This window comes from Crassostrea angulata, chromosome 9 (genome assembly GCF_025612915.1).
Source record: "Crassostrea angulata isolate pt1a10 chromosome 9, ASM2561291v2, whole genome shotgun sequence".
In the NCBI taxonomy this organism is placed as follows: domain Eukaryota; kingdom Metazoa; phylum Mollusca; class Bivalvia; order Ostreida; family Ostreidae; genus Magallana; species Magallana angulata.
In genome coordinates, this window is record NC_069119.1 from 7672822 (window position 1) to 7695344 (window position 22523).

Consider the following 22523-nt stretch of genomic DNA (forward strand, 5'->3'; position numbering starts at 1 on the left):
CATATCAAACCTTGATTCTCTCAGAAAACGAAGTAACATTTACATATGTATACTCTGATACTTTTTGAAAAATTGATAAATCAAAAAATAAATACTTTGAACAAAACCGTTTAAAAGCATTTTAAGTGCTTGCTTGACAATTAGTGATATGCGTATCAAGTTTCAAATAAACAGTCTTTCAGAACAGTTAATTAAACATGGAAAAATGATACAATTTATCTTCAAATTTCTTCACTATTTGTTCAATATGTATAGAAACCAACGCACTCTTCCTGTTATGGGTTTTATAACAAACGTACGTATGCATTTCCCGCACTTATTCCTGTACCCTTTATTTTACCTTTGGGATCTAGCCCAGACTTAAAACAGAACTTTTAAAGATGTAAACTGTCCAATTACTGGCTCTTTGGTCTGTCAATTAACTGGTTCCATGTCAGACAATAGCGCCGAATGTTCTCGTTGGGACTTTTTATCACCAAGTTTCGCTCGTTAATACATGTGGTTTGAAAGTTGAAAGGAGTTCTTTTTGTCATGGGTTAGGCCTAATCACTGAGAGAGAGAGAGAGAGAGAGAGAGAGAGAGAGAGAGAGAGAGAGAGAGAGAGAGAGAGAGAGAGAGAGAGAGAGAGAGAGAGGGGTGTCATTCATTGTCAATTTATTTAAAAAATGAATTTAAGTGCAGACATTAGCTTTTCCTTATCATAAGAACAATTAAACATATTTATGTCAGCAAGCTTGCTTTAAGTCTATTTTTGAGGTTAACTGCAATCCTTTTCTACACAAACATCCTTTTCTAAACAAACATTGGCCTTAAATGATTAAGTTTTCCTTTGGCCTTGAACTTGTAAAAATACAAAGCAGACACCAGTATCATAGATATCACAGTTTATTACAGGACACATTGTTGTTGAGTGTATTAAGAAATATCACAGTACATTAACCACACAGCAGTTTGTATAAAACATGGAAGTAAAAGTCTCAAATCCAAAATAATACAATAAACATAAATAATCATCAAGAAGTATTCAGCAGCACATATCACTTCTCTATCAAAAAATTGTTTATTTTTACTAAGAAATATACATTTTAATATCTTGAATATTCAATCACATCCAATCCTTTAAATTAGACTGTTTCTCTACCCCCCCCCCCCCCCCCCAACGAAAAAATATCTGAAAATGCAGATGTATTTTCCAAAACACAGTACCACACATTCTGCATTCATACCAAACAATCTCTTGTTCAAAATAACCACTCATTCAAATTGTTCTTCTTACATTCAATACATCCTTAATTATAAATGTTTCAGCCAGTATTCATCTTTCTGCACATAAAGGTCAAAGGTCAAATCACTCTTAGATTATCCATTAACAACATTCCTCAGAGGTGGCAAGTGGAACAAAAAGGCAGGTTCTCTTCGTAACGTCTCTTTCTATTGGCTGACTACTGTTGGTGTATGGCCTGCCTGGGACTGGGAGTAGTATTGCCCTTCCTCTCCTTTCATCTGTTTGTCTATCTGTCTATCTTCTGGGCTGTCTCTTCGTCTGTCAATCAAAACCATACTCTAATAAGAACCAGTTAAACATAATGCATTCAAGATTCTAAAGGAACGTCTTAACAGTGACTTCTTTGAAAATCTTTTTATGCAAAGCACTTCTCTTCAATATAAAAATTCAAAAGAACAAATATCTGGGCAATTAATTAAATTTTTTGTCTATAACACATAATAAAATCTTATTTGATCTTTTTCAGCAATAAAACATTTCGTTGCCTGAAAATAACTTTAATTTATGCCCTTAAGTTACATATAGTTACTTAATTAAGTCAAGGATGAAATAAAGTTGTACTATAAAGATTGAATCTAAAGTACAACTTGACCCTAAAGTTACTCACCGTGAGGGGGGAGGGGGAATGTGTTCCACATCTTCAGGCATCTGTTCTCCATCAGACATCACTTGGTTTTCTACATTATACAGAATAAAAAACATCAGGTCAGATTTTAAAAGTTAAAACAAAGGGAGATAAAATCAGCCATTTGGTGAAAGCATTGTGTCATGAAGAGTTGATCAAGAAACAGTTTGTTACCAGATTGTCACTTTGGAGTGATCCAGAAAAAAAATCAGAATGAGGAAAGTGGGGAGGGGGTGTCACTTACCATCGACAGACAACATGGCAGTGCCCCGCCCACTGGGGGCGGATACAGTGTAGGAGATATAGTCCTTGTCAAACACTCCCATCCCCCCAGCAGAGGTGTTCACATTCATGGCTGGGGTAGTGTTGGGTGGGGGCTTCTTTGGAATATCAGGCTAAAGTGTAAAGAAAAAAACATGAATATTGGTTTTACATCTTCAAAATTCAAATCATTGCAGCAACAACGTTATATTGAAATAAATATGAAATTTTTTCTGGCTTTTACGAAACTGGATTTATACCACATGCATAGGTACTGACAATATCTGTACCTAATAAAGGGTATTTGCGAGACACAAAGAACAGAGTCTCCTGTCTTTAATTGATAGCAACACTTTGATTTGATATTTTTCTATACATTATTAATGAAGATCATAAAGTGTTATAGACAGTATACATACAATAACTGGTTTTCTGGGGTAAGACTGCTGTTTCTGTGGAACAATTCCTACTGGGGTGTCCACCTTAAATCATCAAAATTTTTTTTTGAGAAACTGCCAATCACATGTATGAGGAGAAAAAGTGTAAAATCTGTGAAAATCTCATATCAAATAAACATATGCCATATTTATGGTATTTTTTTTGCTACTTATATATATTGCCATCATTTTCATTTTGCAAAATATTAAACCTGCAAAAATTATGTCAATTATTGTGTTCTTTATTAAACTTTTATTGTTGCAAAAAATGACTGATAAAAACTAAAACCAAAAGGTTGCAGTAGAGATTTTTCTCTCAGTCAAAATCACTGATGAATCTTTGTAGATATGATCGTTTATGCATCACTGACTCTCAAACACTTACGGCGTAACTAACTGCCGCGTGATGCAGTGCAGCAGCTTGCCTCTGTAGAGTCTGTCTGATATAGCTCTCGTCCTTCAGGGCATGCAAACTAAAAGAAAAAAAGACCTCTCTCAATCACTCAAAATTTTGCATCAATAAAAACAAACCAGTACAACTCAAAACATTGCATCGATGGCATGGTAATTTGCATGCCTGATAAACGAGACAAACAGAGCAGAAATCAAATCTGTAATCAGTCAAAAACACAAAGCTCTCCCAACAATAGCTAATAATGTCCCCAGCGCATTGTGAAAATTCAAAAACAGGCATCCACAAGAGTAAAAATTTGTAGTGTGATTACATGCTTTGACAGTGATTCATGTATTAATGAAATTGCAAGCTTTTGAAGTGATGCCTCTTTCCTGGTTTGAGCACTTTATCTAATAGAAATACAATATTTGAATGTGCAGTTCCCGATTTGTTTTCGTTATCGGAAATGTGTGAGCCAAAATGATTGGTTGCAAATCACAACAAAACATTGAGGACTTGCTAGCTAGCTGCGTTATATTATGAAAACATCAAATCTACCTTTCCTTCAAATTAAAACTGGGAAACAAGGTGGGCTTTAATGGATACTAGAAGCTGATAAAACAACGATTACTTTAAATTAAAAACATTTGAGTTTTTTTCACATACTTAGTAAGTAAACAACAATTTTTCAGGTTGTGGATCAAGGGCGTCTATTTATTTCTTCTAATTCAACATAAGCATTTGTTTATTATAATATGTTATGGTGAATAAGAACATCACTGATTAGAAAATGTGACCTTAATATCCAAGATCAAGATCATGTTGAGATTATGCATACCTCTGTTGTAATAAATTGTAAATATCAAACATCTGTTGTAATATTGTAAAATCATATATCTGTTGTAATATTGTAAAAAAAAAAAATGCCTTTGTGTAATATTGTAAAAACCAGGCCCCTGTTGAAATATTGTAAAAATTATACCTCTGTTGTAATATTGCAAACTTCTTTTCCCAGGTACGATGGATTCTTTCAATTTCCTTCTTTAATCTTAAAGAAAAAAAAACCAGCCAAACATAAAAAATCTGCACAGAATCAAATACAGTAGTACATGATTCTAACTACTGATTTAAAATTACTGTAATCTTTTTTGGATCTTCTTTTATAACTCTGATTGCAATGGGATACATGCAATATTATAGTTCATAACAGATTATATACTGTAAATTCCTAATTAACCGTGAGGAATAAATATCCATGTAAAATCGCGAGCAGCACATCTCGTGAATTTTAAATCTTGCTTTTATTTTTCTGAAATATGTAAACTACATGAATCTATGATAAAAATTAAGCAATCGCGATTTAATGTTCTTGCAATTTGATGGAAAACGGTTGAATCGCGGAATTAGGTACTCACATATAATAAGGAATCTGTAGTACCAGTTACAAGCAATACTTTTATTACAATAGGTTACATGGAATACTTTTAGTTTATCAAAATAAGATACATATATAGAATACTTTTATTACCATGTGTAAGATGCAATGCCTTTATTACAATGGGATACATGCTATATTTACTTTAATTGCCAGGAGTTAAAATATAAAATACTTTTATTACAATAGGTTGCATGCAATACTTTTATTACATTATTACCTTAGAATTTCATCCCTTAGCTTTTGTTCCACCTTCCTATATTTTTCCACATCCACTTCTTCCTGAGTTTTTGTGTTGTTCTTTTTCCTCTCCTAAAGAAACATGCCCTTATACAGTATCTGTGACGTTTTGTAATCAGTCATGTAAAATACTTACAAGTGAATAAACTCATATATATACCTAAATTTTGATTTAGATTTCTCTCAAGACCCAATTAATAATAACAATAATATGATGTTCAAATTCAAATAACAAACAGATATTTTAGTTGTTTAATTTTCTTTCCTAGAAACTTTTATACAGTATGTCACATAATTGATCCAGCAACTGATTCTATGGTTCACTCTAGTTGATCCCTAAGCTTATGATACATTCCCCATTATCTAATGGATCTCAAATATTTTTTTAAGGTTTTGGAGAAACTCAATATTTCATTTAGCAAAATCATTCCTTAATCCTATTTTGAAGAATGACTTGCAACTTATCAAACACTTTTAAGGATTTCATTCCATTAGCTAATTTATACAAACAAATCACCAAATTGATTGAAAATAAAATCCACTCAAGATAGAAATGAATACTAAAGAAAGAAAAGGACAGTTATGCTCTACTTTCCTCATACTGACGCCAGATAAAGAAAACAGAAGAAAATGAAAACAAGCACACTATTTTTCATATAAACATTAATGAAGATAAATGAAGATATTTTGATGTTGTTTTCATTCTTAGTGATTTCCTTCAATAACCATCAACTTTTTATTTTAAAGTTATCTTGATTGCCAGATTGGGAGAAACGAAAATTAAATAATAACAGCTACAGTCAAATTAAAACAAGATTTGAACCTTGTGGAATGAAAGATCAAGATTTCCAGCTAGAAAGTGTGCTCTATTGGTGCATGAGGTTGTACAATTGATAGTTTTCAAAATCAATTATGAGGTACTGAAGTTTGATATCATTTTTTTGGCCAAAATTTATATAAAAATCTAAAAGAATTAGTTATGAATAGATAAGTTTTTTGTGTTTGTGCACATGATTGATTGGTGTAATGAATCCATTTACTGAATTTCATTCAAGATACAGACTAGTCCTTTACCACAGCATAACAAGACATACCACCTAAAACTGACTCACACTTTTGTGATACTGTGTAAAGCTTGGGGCCTGAATATTACAACAAAAACATCAATTGTGACATCAATTTCAATGAAGCATACAACATGTTGGTTTGAGTGGCAAACTAGTTATGGTGCCATGACCAGGATCCTTGAACCATGAATATGGTTTCAATCCCGCTAAAAAGGATATTTCTTCAATTAAAAATCATGAATACAATTAATATTTTGATATGATCTTTACAAGAGATAAGCCAGTCCTCTCTCCATGTAATACTAAAGTAGATTATCCTAATCCCTTCATTTGACAGAAGATGAACCCCTTTAAAGCAGATGAGCCCCTTTCCTCTATTTTCATGATAGATACACCCCCTCTCCAAATTTACGGAAGATAAGCCCCCTCCCTCCATTGTATAATATAGTGTAGATGATCTTCCCTCTTTTAATATAAGGTGAATAAAACCCTCCTTACAGTTTAAAGTATGTGAGCCCCCCCCCCCCCCCCCCCCCCATATTTACAGTTTATGGTACATGAGCCTCTCTTTACCTGCATCAACTCCTGCTCCAGTAATTTCTTCTGGTCCATCAACAGCTTCAGCTTGCTGCTCTCTGCCTCCTTCAGAGATTTTGCCTCCTCATGCTTAGCATTCTCTGCCTAAATACAGAATGTAAATAATTAATTAACTGATAGGCATAAATTATTGTAGTATAAGTTTAATAAGGTCTAAGCAAGTACATACTATATAGACATAGAAAAGTGAAAGAAAATGTACAAGAATTGCATGTATACGACGGTATTATATGTTGAACGTAACACGTTTTTAAACTATACAAATTCAAAATCAAAATGATAATTCAGCAATTTTTAAAAGAATTAACAATATATTAGATATAAACAAGATAACCACAATATTATATTTTCTTTCACAATGCAAAATTTACATACACAGTAGATTCCTTATTTTACATGAGTACTTAATTCCAATATTCCACTATTTTGCATCAAAACACGAGAATATAAAATAGCGAACACCGAATTTTTGACATAGTTTCATTAAGTTTACATCTATTTTAAATCAATAAAATAAAACCGAGATTTTAAAATCCGCAAGATGTACCTTTCGCAATTTTACATGGATAATATTAGGAATCTACAGTACTGTAAAATCTTGCTTCACAAGTTGATGTTCAATATTTCCTTATTAATAGATATATAAGTTAAAGTATATTGTATTTTATTAATTACCTCTTCCTTGGCTCTCCTGATCTGTTCCTCCATCATTCTCTGCATCTCCTGCTTCTGTTTGGCTAGCTATATAAAATAATTGAGAAATAAAACTTCTAAACATGTTTATTGCAACAGTTAATAAAAATATATTAAGAAATTTTAGTCAAGTTCTATGACAGAGAAAAAAATTACCTATTAATATTATCAAAAATTTAACTTTTAGATATATGTAGCTCAAATTCTTAGGTAGATTAGTTCTTCAATTTTCAAAATCATACAAATGTATTTCAAAAATGTATATTTTAATTATCTAATAATACATAGGAATGCCTTTGTTTAATTTAGTGTCAAATCTAATTTTCATAAAATTAATACACTTCATCAGACAGTTGCAAACTCTCACTCAATGTCATGCATGCATGCATTCAAGTACACCCAGAGACACATGAGGGAAAGCTACATATATATACAGTACAGTCACCTTATTAGTTATAAAGTTAGCGTTAATACAGAGAAATTGCATTATCAAATGTCTGTAGTAGGGATGTAATTTTTTCTTTTTGAAAGAGGTGAAAGATACCTCAAATTTCCTATTTTTATTGTGTTCTTAGAACATATAAAGCAGATGAATATTGCTTCATGCAGGGTTGCTGCACATAAAAAAAATTGTGGTTTGAAACTCAAGCTTTTTGGGAATAAAAAATATGTGTTGAAAGAGACATAACGCAGTGTACAGTGTATTGGAATCAAGCATTGGTTAGTAACTTGGATATAAAATGCTTTATGATAAAGTCATTTTTTATTGATGGGGGGGGGGGGGGGGGGGCAATCTTGACTATAAAATCAAAATGTCCCATTTTTAATCTTAGTTTTCCATAATCTATGAAATGAATTTTAAATATAGAATTGAATTCTGTTGATTGTGCTTTTTTCATACGAGCATGTATTTAATGTAATTGTAATTTGATCATCTCGTGTTGAGTTTTAATTCAAATTTTTGTCAGCTTGAAACTTGATTGCCTTTGCATGGTGAAAAAAAAAAATCACCGTAAAAACTAATTTACCACATTAAAATAAATTCCAATTCTTACCTTTTTTTTTACTTCAAATGTGAAAGATATTTGATACCCATTTATTTTTTCCCGAACAAATTTCATCATTTTACGTTTTGAATAAAAACGTAGGTGTTTGAAATAGGTGTCAGGTATTAATTCAATTTAGTTTCCAGTTAATATGATGAAAATGAAGCCATTCCATGCACATATGATTAAATTCATGTTGATTGTTAACCATGAGTTTCTTGGATAGATTGAAAGGAAGGTGTGAAATTTGAGCAGACATTGTTATTAATTTTTTCTTAATATAGGAACATCTGATTAAATGACAAGTGTTAGTTTGTAAATAATTTGGATATATATGGCAAATGAAGAGGTGTGCAAAACTTACATCCGAGTTCTGTAAGGAATAATAATGAACAAATTAAATATATGATAAAACACACTAGGTATCAAAGCCATAATGAAAACATAGCAATATATAGAATTCTCATTTCTAATAAAATGCTACAAAAACAAGAGAAATCTTGTGAACATCCATAACCTAAATAAACTACAAAACATTTCATTTTCTCTTAAAAAACTTATTAATAAGAAATTTCACCGAAGATTGCTCTTTTGATTATCTGGATATTTAATACACTGCAAATATCATCATATTTACAATTGTACCATAAATCAAAATGGAAATCTAATAGAAATTTTCAGTCATGAAAAGTACTTTGTAAAAACTTTTTTTTATTACCAAATTAATTGTGCAACTTGATAAAATACTGCCCATTTTTATAATGTAATATTGGACAAAGAAATGATCCATAAATTGAAAATGTTTAGAAATAGATAATGAAGGCTTTGGCTTCCATTCATTATAATTTATGATTAATAATTAATAATATATTTAATATTAAGGCACTCTGTGATTAAAGTATCACTCCTAACAGTGCATGTTATTCTTCTGGGTAATAATATATATCAGACAACATTTTCTGTAAATGTTATAATATCTGAACTTGAATATTTTTAATCCAAAATTTGGTTAAAACAACTAGCACAAATTTTATTTTAAAAGTCATCTAGCATGGATTTTCTTGATCACATTGATATGGAGGCTCAACAAAAACATTATAGTCTGGCTAAATGCACTCTTATAATCAATCTATGCACACAAACAAAAGATCAACATGTAATCATAATTTAAAAAAAATATTAAATGCATGCACAAAAATTGGTAATAACTATGGGAGGATTTTCAAGTATAAGTACTTGTAATAAATGAATCGACACACAACTGATTGTTAATAGATATAAACTACAATCTTAAGGTTGTGTATATTACCAGAGCTTCTGCCTGAAAAAAATGAAATAACCAATAAATTTTATTTGTGAGTAAACTCATGACGGATGTTGAAAGAATTATAACATGCAGAATAGATCGAGAGACAGGTATAAGGGAGATAACTTATAACTAAAATATCTATCTAAGAATATATAATTTGGTAATGATGGAAAGCAAGTATCTAATTTATGAAAATATCAAAGGCAGCTTTAATAATTGTAGATTGAAAGATTTTAGGAAAATGGTTACAGTATGCTTTTTCAATCATAATTTGGAGAGAAAGTGATAACTGATTTGTTATAAAAATTTAGAAAATATTAAAGTTGTTTAAATTTGCATGTGTGAAACTGAATGGTCAAAATTCGTGTGACAGTTGCTATGACAAACCATGTGACTCTGTTTGCATATGTTAAATCAAAGGATTGTTGAATAAAAAGCCATACCATTTGGGTAGTGAGGTGATAGAATTTAAGTTAAAGTAATTCTCTTTCCTTAAAAACAATTTTCTAAAAAGCAATATTTCTTACTTATATAATTCTGTATATTTATAGAAATTACAATATCTAAATCATACTATAAATCAAATCCTTTGCAAGTACTGGGTAGAAGAATGAAGATACATTATTTATTACATTCAAACAGTTCTGCAGGTGTTCATATTGTCATTTTTTGTTACAAATCAAAGGACTAAAAATACTGAATGCCCACATTATTGAAATTTTAAAGTTTACAAAAAAAATATCTTTACAACAGAGATCATCAAAAAATTGTTAAAAATCTGACACAATTTTTAAATTGTTTGAAGAAGTTTGCAGCATATACAAGTAGAATTTTTGTTAGGAGATGCATAAAAAAGTTAGGTTACAGAGAGGATTGAGGGAAATATGCAATATGACAATTTTTTTTTATATATAGTTATAGCTGGAATAATGTGAATAAAAAAAGAAAGGGGGAAAAATAATGGGTTTACCTCCAGAGCCATCTAAAAGATGTTCATTTAGAAAATGTTATATGCCTTTGTTAACAATAATAGTCAATTGTTTGAAAAAAATATTCAAGGTACAACAAATGCCTAAAAACAAGTAAAATCAAAGGCCTGAAGGCCTGAGCGGCGCATCGCATTGAAGGTAGCTAAAAACATCACTACAAGTTGTTAAATATCGCCATTCTACACATGGGGAAGGTGGCGCGCTTTTCCTCATTCAGTTGGACATCGTCTTATTCGTTTTATCAAGTGATAAAATACGAAATATGTTCCTAGCTATAGGAAGACAGCAACTTACTCTCATTTTAAAATAAATATTTTATATACAAAATTATTTTATTTTTTTTACCTCCGATATTCGAACAATTAACGTCGCGGCTTTTAAATTGAAGTTATGCAAATTATCTCATCGGTTGACTGGTCCTCTGTCCCTATCGTACGTATATCGCATTGCAGGCATTGCCAGTCTATCTCATCTGCGTATTAATCTTTGTTTTGTTCTTTCATTGATGTTGATGTTTTTTCAATGTGTAAAGAAGATATCTGTTGTTATGATTTGTTGACATTTTTAAAACAAATACTGAATATATGTTCCTGGTTGAAAATACGTAACAATCAGAACGGCACTATATATCTATTTGCGCATTGATACTAGAGTTCTATGACGCCGCTTGTATATAAGCTGAGAGAAGTGGGCTGACAGCAATGAGGCTACATCGCTGATAGCGATGCGCCTCAAAAATCAATGAAAACATGCACACTTGTTTTCATTGATAATCATGCTATGAGTATACAGAAAATATGAAAAGGCCGATTGCAGGTTATCTACTTAAAAGTGCATATATCATTCATTCTTCACAAGTAAAATAATGATTCCACATAATATTCCATAGAACAAATGAATAACAATATAAGCATTTGCTCTGTTTGTTTTACAAAAACAAGTTTCATAATTATGATTAGGAGGAGAAAATAACTCAAAATGAATCTATACCGTAACTGAAATTTTCAGACTACAAAATGGAATGACTAAAAATGATCATGCAGTTATCTTACCTGATTCTTGGAGGACTGTTTTTCTTTCTCTGCCAATTTCTTTGTTTCATCAGCTTCATACTTCAGCTAGAAACAATAAGAAACTGATTAATGGTAAACATATTTTTCTGTGTACACTTTTGATACTTCAATCATTCATCTATTAAAGGATGAATATTAAAAATCAACCCTTTATCAATAAATCATCATAGACTGTGCAAATGAGTTCCTATGTAACTTAATTCATTTCAGATGTTCTAATTCTAGCAATTTTACAATCAGTATTGTTGACTTCATCATGCATTAAATACATGTAGGAGTTATGGAAAGAAGAAGGTACAGTTTCTTTTAATAGTTGCCCTAAAATTCAAAAGTGGTTTAAATCTCATGAAAATGCACATAATTATGCTATCTTGAACATGTGTGTATATAAAATACCAAGTCATACACTTTTATCTTGTTTCAAAAAATAAATTATGACTTCAACATTTTTGGCAAATTTCTAAGATTTAGTCAAAAATGATGAAAAATGGCTCATTTTCTCATAGTTTTTTGAAGAGGAAAATGTGTCCGCAGCCGTCGCCCACAACAAAATGAATATATTTTATGTGTCATAACATGATAAAGTTATAATGTGAGTATCATCGTGGGAGACGGCTGCGGACATAGTTTTCTATTCAAAAAACTACTGAGGAAATTGTGTCTTCTGCTCAGTTTTATGAAAATTACGGGAAAGTGCACTGTTTGTGACGTCACAATTACCCATGAGAACGTCTAATCAGGTAACTATTTATAGATTCTTAGTTTATGAATATTCGTGTGTAGATAAATGTTACATTTCCATTTTTGTGATATTTTTTAAAAATTACTCTAAAAAAGGGCAAAATATGACTGAAACTGTACCTAGTTCTTTCTAATCTCTGTTTCCATTTACTTTATACATATATGTAGACCAACACATTAAATAATAGTGCTTATATTGTTGAAAATGAAATTTTACATAAAATACAAAAATGTACATAACATATTATCAAGTTGCCTAGGAATAAAATATCTACAACTTTCCTATTAATTATGATAACTAAAAGATATCTTAAATTCCATGATCTCCATAGCTGGATACTTTTTTTTTTTCATCTCCATGTCATACCTGTTCCACCATGATTTTCTCTTTTTCCAGATTATTATTCAATTCGTTAATCTGCTCCGCTGAAAAAGTCAACAAATTGCCATGTCCAATTATTTTGGTTATGCAATCAATGAATTTCAAGACCTCAGATTCAAATATGGCATGCTTATCAAACAATCTGCATCCTCGGAATGATTATGTTGCATAGCAAGCTACTACACAGTAAACAATTTTATTTCAGAATATAAAGAAATGACTTCAAAATTCATACTTAACCACAGGGTTCACAAGGTATGAAGAGTTTAAAAACTTTGATAGAAAAACACAATTAAAAACTTTGATAGAAAAACACAAATAAGATTTCAACATCCTCCACCCACAATCATTTCACAAATTCTAATTACATTAAAGTATGCTTAATTTTTATTTTCATATTGCCATATAATACGAAATCTAATATTCAAGGTTAATTAAGTTCTAGTAAATGCATGATTTCAGATAGCCATTTTGGTGCAAGATGCACTAAGGGGTCATATAAAGTAAACACTCAATCCTCCTTTGAGTGATTGACTTAAGAATTTTTAGACTTAGATAGCAAATCACAAATCATGTGTCAACACCCTCTAACACTAATCATTTCACAAATTCCAATAAGAGTTATGTATGCTTAATCTTCACTTTCATGTACCATTGCCATATACTATCTAGTAGTCTCAAAGTTGCTTGCTCAATAAAAATTGCTCCATTGAGTAATTGACTTACAAAGGCTGAGATTTTCGTTTTCCTTGATGTCTAGTGCCTCCTCGAGGCGATCCACGCGTCTGTGGAGGCCGTCACACTCCTCTTTCAACGCCTCAAACTCCTCATTGACCTCGGGAGATTTAGATTTCACAGACAGCTCCTCAATCTGAAAGTATGACAGATTTATGCAATTAGCTTCATTGAGAGCAAATTTATTAAAGCATAAACAAACCAAAATTAAAAAATACATTTAAGGAAAAACAATTACAGTACAGAGTTTTAAGAAAATTTAATGAATCAGATGTACTTATCCTCATCATTATAATTTTATAATTACAAATACAAGTACAGTTGGACCATATAAATCATTTATATTTAATCCTTTCTATAAGCCATTCAGGTATATAAAACTTTTATCAGGATACATATCATTGTATTTAGTACACAGATTATCCAGCTAACAATATCACTGCAAACCATGTCTATATTAAAATCACAGCTGTAAATATAATGCTACATGCATGTACAACCACAAGCTTACAGTTACATAATTGAAACATATATTATTGAGACAGATATATTTTTACATACATGTATGCAAATTTTATGCAGTTTTCACACACTACAAAAACCAGCTAGTGTACCTTAACTTTATTTTCATGCAACAAATTAAAGCCCTTTAAAAACTCTCCTTGCAACTTTACTGTAATTTACCTAAAGTTGATTTTTTTCTGCTTGTTACTTGTAAATAAATCATCTGGTTATTGAACCATTAAAGCATTAATTTACAGAACAATATCAAAGTAAATTGCATAGGTATCATAATGGGGGTAAGTGTAACAAATTTGTCCCATGTCCATTTGTGCATACAGTAACTATGGAATCATCAGAATTTGTGGTGGCTCAATTTTTTTTGGTTTATTTTAGAGTTAGAGTTTTACCATAGAAGTATATACACAAAACTATACCCTGTGAAAAATTGACAATCCACAGAAATTGCCCCCCCCCCCCCTCAAATTTTAATGATTCCAATGTTTTTATTTCAGTGTCTTTCTGATCATTATATCCCGAATACATGCTTAACTCCTCAGCCTTGAAAACGTGTTGTCATAATGACCAAAGCCTTGTGTATTGTGCTTTTAGATTTTCAGATACCAATTCTTTTTACCACTTCTTGGAATGGTTGAAACTGAACTGTCTGAGTTCCTTTTGATTCTAAAACTACTTGTATTTCCTCTTGTATTTCTGCATTATCATTCTGAAATTTCAATTCTAAGCAAATTCATACTATTGTACATTATAATTAAGTGCAAAAACTTGGGTCCTCTTTTTATGGCTGCAAAATAGTTTGTTATTGAGATAATTAAAGAATGATAATTTAGCAAGATAGTGAGTAGAATTTTTTGTACAAAAACACTTTAGTCTGTTATATGATAGATGGTTCAAACTTGTTTAAACAATATTAAAGCTATATTTTTAAGAATCATATTTACTTAAAAGATCAATCAATAGACAGAGATGTCACTCTGAACAACACCCATACTTTTTTCCTTATTATAGGGCTATTAGTTGACTTATGAATATATTTTAAACTAATATGGTTTATGGTATGTAATATCAGTTTTGTAGTTGAAGCAATAGTATGTCTACTGTACAAACTGATTGTAAAATTTCTGGTAAAATATCCAAGACTTGTGAATACATGTAAAATCAAGAGTTATGTCATCTACTCTGGTTGTTAAAATGTATGTTATAAAGCAGAAGCTGCCAAAAAAATTCTCTTGTTACCTACAAACATACAAATTATTGAGATACATAGAGTTCACAAGGACAGGTCTGGACACTAATAACAATAGTATTAGACAGGAATGAGTCCCTTGTACAATATACATGTGTTACACAGGTGTCACTCCTGTAAAGTTGGTGTTAGACTGAGTTGAGTTCCTTATTACAATACATTTATCACACAGGAGACGGACACTTATTACAACGGTATTAGAAATGAGTCCCTAGTACAATTTACATGTGTTACACAGGTGTCACTCCTATAAAGTTGGTGTTAGACTGGGTTGAGTTCCTATTACATATACACATGTATCACACAGGTGACGTACCACGGGTGGCATCTTGGTCTGTTTTTTGGGGGGTGGTTTGGGTGAGGGTGGAGGGGATGGGGAGGGTGATTTAGCTTTTGGAGGGGGTGGGGGACGCTCTTTAGGGGGTGATGCCTCCTTTTTCTTCTTTTTCGCTTCCTGTAGTGCCAAAATTAGTAAAGTGAAAATCCACATTGAAAGTGATATTAAATTAGAAAGATAGAGTGTTAGACACTTTTTGTTGTGAATGATTTTCTTTTGGTTTTTTTTTGGATGGGGATTCAAATACCATTCAAGTTAATCTTTTTGGGTGTAAAACACTTAAAAAATAGTTGATGTTTATAACTATATATCATTCAATTTTTGTTTTCATGATTAAATTGACCAAATGTATGGAGAGAGAGAGAGAGAGAGAGAGAGAGAGAGAGAGAGAGAGAAGAGAGAGCACACACAACGATTAGTCAATCTGAATGTTTGATGTAGGATAGTAATGAGCACAATACTGACAATTAAGTCCATGTTTACACCAGAATTAATACTTCATGCAAAATCATATCAAAAATAAAAATAATAGATATATATGTACATAAGAGAGAGAGAAAAAATGTGCATCCACAAAATATCAATACAGTTAACATGTACCATAATCCCAAAATAAAAAATAAATTAAGGAGAAAGGTGTATTAAAATGGAGAGACTGTGTGTGATTTATTTTATATGTTCCACATTATTAGTTGAAAAGTTGGTTTGTTTAGACACCCTAAAACCCATTCATTACCAGAGAAGGAACCGGGGACCCTGCCGTTGTGTTTGATGGTCGATCGGAGGAAATGTCCGGCTAATCAAAAATAATCAAAGCAGTTCTACAGAAAAAAGCTGGCTAAGTAGCATTCTATAATAGTACAAATATCTCTAAATATATAATATAAATCCAACTCATGAAGCTTTAGGTAGCTGTTTTATTATGAAATTCTACTCTTTTTTGCATTGTTTACGACTAAAAAATAGTGCAGCTACCAGCTAGTATAAAAATGTTTGAGAGAAATGAAAAGTAATACATATCTTATAACAGTATAAATTCAATGATTCAGAAAAACAAAATTATCTTGCTACAGATAATTTTTTCCTAAAGATTATGTTTAATTAAAGAGATTGCATCTAAAAAACAAAAAAACATAAAAACCAAAGATCTGTAAAATCAATACACTGTATTTATCAATATAAATTTCTGATTACAAATCAAGCAATCTATGTGTAGCAGCTAGGATTTCTAACAAGCATTGTTCTCCTAAATTCATGCAATCATAACAACTTTACATTCATGTATCTACTTATTGCTATTCAAATTTAAATTCTTGATAGAATGAACAAAAATATATTAATGTCGCCTATTGCCTTAATCTATTAAAAATATGAAAAATTCTTTAACTCAAAATGAAAAAAAAATCTAAAAAATTTTAATTGCAAAGTAACAAACGCAATTTGATACAAACTTACACTTTCGACTTCACTGTTGCGCCGTTGTTGGAACTGAGCCAGCTGCATTTTGAGCATCTGTATGACGGTCTCGTTCCTCTGTATGGTGGCCTGCATCTCCTTGTATTTCTCATCGTGCTTACCCTGCCCTTCCTCCTGTTTCCGTTTCTCTTTCTTTATCTTGGATTCTAAGTTTTTCTGTGTTCAATATCAAATAGGGTTCAGTTGAAAATAAGTTTGAAAAAATAAAAATCAACAAAAATTAAAAATACAGCAAAATACATGTGCATGTATACCCTGGGTTGAAATGTGTAATTTGTCATGAGGATACCAATTGATCTATATAAAATATTCTAGGACAAATTGGACCATTTTTTTCATATATATTGAATAAATGAATAAAAAAATAATTATCTTCTGTTTGATTTTTGACTGATGAGGAACACTTCAATCAAGCCTGCAGATAATTCAAAGAGTTTAATTACTAATACATGTACTGATGAACTGGGAATTTAATAAAATCTTCATGAAGGTGGGTTTGGGGAGTGGGTGGGGGCAGACAGTAGGACCTACATTGTATAGTACAGCCACCCTGGCGATAGCATCAGATAGCTGCTGTCTGAAGGCTCTCCTTACTGTGGTCACTCTCTGAAAAAGAAGGTAAACAAAGTCAACATTAATAAAAATGTCGTGATAGTGGTGTTTTCAAAATCAGAATACCAGTGCATTAGATTACTGTATGTCAATGAAACAATGTTCCTCCTCTCTTCACCTACATCATGTACATGTTCATATTTGTTTACTTACATCTTCATGGATTCTCTCAAGTTCTCTCACTTTCTCGTTTATTCTGACATATCTGTAAAAAAATATATATATATTATTAGTAAATAGTATAGTAAAATTAGAAATTCGAAGAAAAAAAAAATACAGTTTTGCTTCAATCAAAGCAAAGGGGAAATATACACACTGAATGTAAATATATATTGAATTGTTGATATTCAACAAAACACATAGACCAGGGCTAGTGTAATAGCATATTTTGGTAGAAGAACTTTGTTGTAAAACATTATATTTATATTTGAAGTATAATTTAGAAATTTTCTTGTTCAAATTGTTGGGAAAATCTGTCAAGGCAATCTTTTCTCATGGGAATGGGTTTAATGTTTGGCTCAAAATTGAAAGAAGTGATTGCCCTGGAAGTGCTATGGATGACCCTATAGTAGCTAATCAGACTTACAGCTCCAGACTTTTTTCCTGTAGCTTGGACTCGTAGTCTGCCTGCATCACATGCTTGGTCAGGTTGATATCTCGACGGAGATTGGTCACATCCTGAAACGATGAAAAAATCATTAAATCACGAATGTACATCTAAATATTTTTTCAGGGATTACCCTCTGACCAAATATGTAGACACCAGTTGTTGAGGACATTTAATGTTGTTGAGTATACTGCATGACTGATGACGTCAGGTGGTATAATTATGAGAGGATTTGTTGTTGATGTCATATATAAATACACATGTATGAGAACACATTATTGTTGAGAGAAAGGGATGTTTGTAATTATAGGACATACAATGGTTGTTGAGGACACTAGTTGTTGAGGAGAGGTTATGCAAACAAATATTTATGAGGACACTAAATCTGGTTTTTGAGGACATCGGTTGTTGAGGACACTGGTTGTTGAGGACACTGGTTGTTGAGGATAATGGCATTACCTGTAGTAGGATCTGGAGGACCTCCGTCATTTCCTTGAGGTCGACGACCTCTGTGACCTCTGTCTGAGAACATCTGTCTAGTGTGAAGAACCCCACCTTGTGCTGGTCAGCAATGTTAGGCCTGTAAAGAGAAGGTCCATGTATCAATGTTAATGTATGGAAATGGAAATGGAAAAAAAACCATACAACTATCAATGATTACAGAGAATAAATAAATTTGATATCCATAAATACCTCTGGGTTCAATAGATATCATTTAAATGAATTTAAAAAATCCAAAGATTTTTGGTTTGAAAAACCTTTTTCATTTTTTTTTGGTTTTAAAGAAATAAAAATAGATTTCTTTTATATAGAGATCGATTTATAATCATGATAATGGTCAACTAATATTTTTTATTCATTCCAAAGTTCTCTGTACCTCTTTCAGTTTGTGATTGATCAATATCATCTGAGTACTTTCATTCTGATTGAATTATAAAATCACTTTTGACCTTTTAGGTTTGGCATAGCTACATTCTTAAACCTGAAGTGTTGAAGGGTGCCTAAATCTTTATTTTTCATACTTAAGTGACTGATAAACATTATTTTAACCCAAAAAGTGTTATAAATTTCAAGCAATTCAGCAAAAAGTCAGGACATCATGAAACAGAATTTTGCTAGCATTTCCTAGCATCATACACATCAGTTATAAACCTATTTATACAAAGTAATAAAGAGGGATTTATTGCCTGGTTCAGCACTTTATAAACACCCTTTGCTAAAAGATCATATCAGAATCAAAATGCAACAGTAACTTTAAGCAGTGTTTTTAAAAGGCAAGGCCACTATCTGACTTATAGCTCTTCTGAGAAAGATCAAATATATAAACCAACTGTGATTCGTCTGAGTCTACATCCACTGCACATTCGTCTTCATCAAAAGAACCTTTATAAATTCCTGCTTGAATCCCTAAAGTTCGATACTTAGGATGGGCTTCAATGAATCGCAACATGGCTGTGAAAGACTAGTCTTGACGTCATTGGATAGAGAAAAAAGATGCACGCATATTTTCCCAAACTAAAACTGAGGAAATTCGAACGGAGTATTCGTTTAGGCGAAAATACTCGATTTTCAAATAATAAGCAAGTAAATTGTTGGAATACCGATTATATCCTTCTTATTTCTACATTTTATTATGGAGAGAGTACATTTATATCTTTCTTATTGATCGCAAAACAATAACAAGTGCCCGTTCGAACTTCGTTTGGAGTTCAGTCTTAGATTCTCAAAGTATTACGTATATATTTAACCAAACTTCGCATTTTTTACCTGAATAAATCCACTTCATGTTCTCTTGTACCATACACATCGAGAACATGATCCTGTAATTCTGCCTCAGAACGACTAAACTCAATTCCTGGGTCGAAGCGCGATGCAACGACCGCCATTTTGTTGCTAATCAACACTTTGAAAGAGGGACAACTCAATCTACAATATACTCAGTTTACCTGTGTGCAGGTAATATTCTTTGGAATGTAATCAATGTTTTTAAAATTTCAATTTATACACGAATTATATGATTTAGGTTAATTTTCATTTAATTTTTTTGTAAAGATATAAAAAAAAATATAGCATGAAAAAATTGTGTCTCGTCTTTTCTCGAAATTCACTATTCAAATGAATATTTTTTTAAACAGAAATTGACAATACAAAAAAAGTAAGGTCAAATTATGTGTTCATGTGCTTTTTTGAATAATGAAATTATTCAGGTAGTGGGTACATGGCATCTGTCAATGATCTCTAATTGAACCGGGTTATAATAGACCTCAACTCTATAAATAGAAAGTCAAAAAGGCCAGTGCCTAAAAGCAGATTATAGCTGACAGACGATTAAACCAGGGAACAGTTAGAGATCTGGTACCTTAGGGGTGATAGTACAAGATACCGCACACCAGTAGCCACGAATACATTAATTTTAGCCATTTATTAACTGCCTAATTTTCTGCGTGACCACTGAATATTAAAATATATATGTATGTATACACACTATAATTATACATGTACGTGCCATCTCTTCGCTAAAAATTGAATATACATGTATATCTTTTAAATATAACCATATTTTTAAAAGATGCTGGCCAGTGATACGCAGTTCCATTTATTCTTTTTAGTGTATGTCAGTTAAAAAATACCCCACACACGCTGAATGACTATTAGAGCTAAATACATACATGTACGTCATGGTCGCATGTATTGTTAATTAATCATTTTTTTAAAGACAAAACATACATATGCATGTACATGTATCGAATAATGATAGGTAATTATAAGTTTAGTTAACAGCTCTTTTGGATGAAGAAATATAACTTCTTTATAACAAGAGAGAGAGAGAGAGAGAGAGAGAGAGAGAGAGAGAGAGAGAGAGAGAGAGAGAGAGAGAGAGAGAGAGAGAGAGAGAGAGAGAGAGAGAGAGAGAGAGAGAGTGTGTGTGTGTGTGAATGAAAGATAAAGAAGAAATATGCTTTTATTTTCGAGTTTTAATCTTGAGTTTTCATTATTCATGACATTATAACAAGTTTTAATACTTCTTATAAATGGATTGATTAAACATAAAAACAAGAAGTACATGTACGTAATGGGAGCATGACCCCCCCCCCCCCCTCCCCCCATCCCCGCCCCCTCTTTGTATCTCTACTCTGTTAGAATGAATACACGTTTATAATTAATGATCCCTATTGACCCATGAACTGCCTGTTTATGGTAGAAGTTAGCCATGAGAGAATAAGGTTGGGATGGTTTACAATACTGTGACCCTTCACTTGGTTTATATAAAGGCCGTGCCAATAAAAGATTTTATTGGGCCATTTAAATACCAACATCTTAAATGTACCTTGTTTTTTTTTTTTTTTTCATTTGCTTACTTTACATTTAACAGTATTCAGCCTTTTACGTTATGTGAACTTTTTGACAGAAAAATAAACTGGGTCTGATTAAACAATGAAATGCTTACAAATGTGGTTCATCCTGATGTGAAGAAAGCATATATGTAAATGTACTGCAAATCCAATTTTTCTGCAATAAATCATTTCATTTTGTTCAGTCATGTAATTGTTTTCTATGTATACTTTAATTGTTAGGTCATGTGTATAAAATTTTAAAACCATATTTTGGCTTTGAGAAGTATCTTGATATTTTACCTGTAAAACTAAGAAAAAAATTCATTAAATTTCGTACATCAAACTATCGTTTTCCTGTAGAGACAGGCAGATGGTACATGTATAACATTCCTTTGAATGAGAGGTTATGTCTTTTGTGTAATAAAGGTCTCATTGGTGATGAATTTCATTATATTTTAGAATGTTCGGCACTAGAAGAAATAAGGAAAAAATACCTAAACACAAAATATTGGAAAAGACCAAATTTTTTTTATGTTTTCTGAAGTAATGACTAATTGCAATTGTAATTCGCTAAGAAAATTATGAGTATTTATTTCAAATATTTTTGATGCTGTCTGCTCCTCTTAGTTGTTTTCCTATTATGATCCTTTATACCAAAATCTTACATACGTAGTGATTCTATAGTTTGTCCTCTTTTATTTATATTTTTTTCCTGTATGAAAATTTACCTGTTTGTATGTACCTCTGACGATTTGTATTTGTGTGTATTATATATATGTTTCACTTGTACCAAATTATTTGGTTTGAACGAATAAACTGAACTTGAACTTGTTATTGAAAATCATAGTCAGTTGAAATCATGCAGAGATTCATGTACTTGTAGGGTTCTCATACGCCCAATTTCATGTAAAAGTATACTTCATGCAAAATTAGAATAGCTAAATGCTATATAACATAAAGCTGATCGGTATACCTGAAATTCTACGAGTTTGGGCTTAACGACTTTATATAGAGGACAACTCACAGTAGGTCCAGAAACTGTCCATGCAACAAAACTGGGGGACCAAAACAAGTGAATT

The 22523-nt window shown here is 31.6% G+C and overlaps 1 protein-coding gene across 7 annotated transcripts; it reads right to left on the reverse strand.

Annotated features, from left to right (window-relative positions):
* Window positions 1-869: 869 nt before the first annotated feature.
* LOC128162376 (uncharacterized protein C10orf67, mitochondrial-like) lies at window positions 870-20006 on the reverse strand. Of its 7 annotated transcripts, none has more exons than XM_052825548.1 (23): window positions 19877-20006; window positions 18569-18689; window positions 18089-18180; window positions 17656-17707; window positions 17422-17496; window positions 16870-17046; window positions 16151-16210; window positions 14448-14537; window positions 13301-13445; window positions 12560-12618; window positions 11431-11496; window positions 10360-10371; window positions 9390-9401; window positions 7017-7082; window positions 6318-6425; window positions 5790-5819; window positions 4658-4749; window positions 3985-4050; window positions 2994-3081; window positions 2591-2653; window positions 2155-2305; window positions 1893-1962; window positions 870-1543 (listed from the first exon to the last, which is right to left on the reverse strand). In XM_052825548.1, exons 1-23 carry the CDS (start codon window positions 19993-19995, stop codon window positions 1432-1434), a joined length of 1926 nt encoding a protein of 641 aa, XP_052681508.1. In that variant the 5' UTR covers window positions 19996-20006; the 3' UTR covers window positions 870-1431. The 7 variants fall into 7 exon arrangements, with proteins under 7 accessions (XP_052681508.1, XP_052681504.1, XP_052681509.1 ...); XM_052825544.1 differs by lacking the exon at window positions 14448-14537 and adding an exon at window positions 15394-15531; XM_052825549.1 differs by lacking the exon at window positions 14448-14537.
* Between the last annotated feature and the right edge of the window lie 2517 nt (window positions 20007-22523).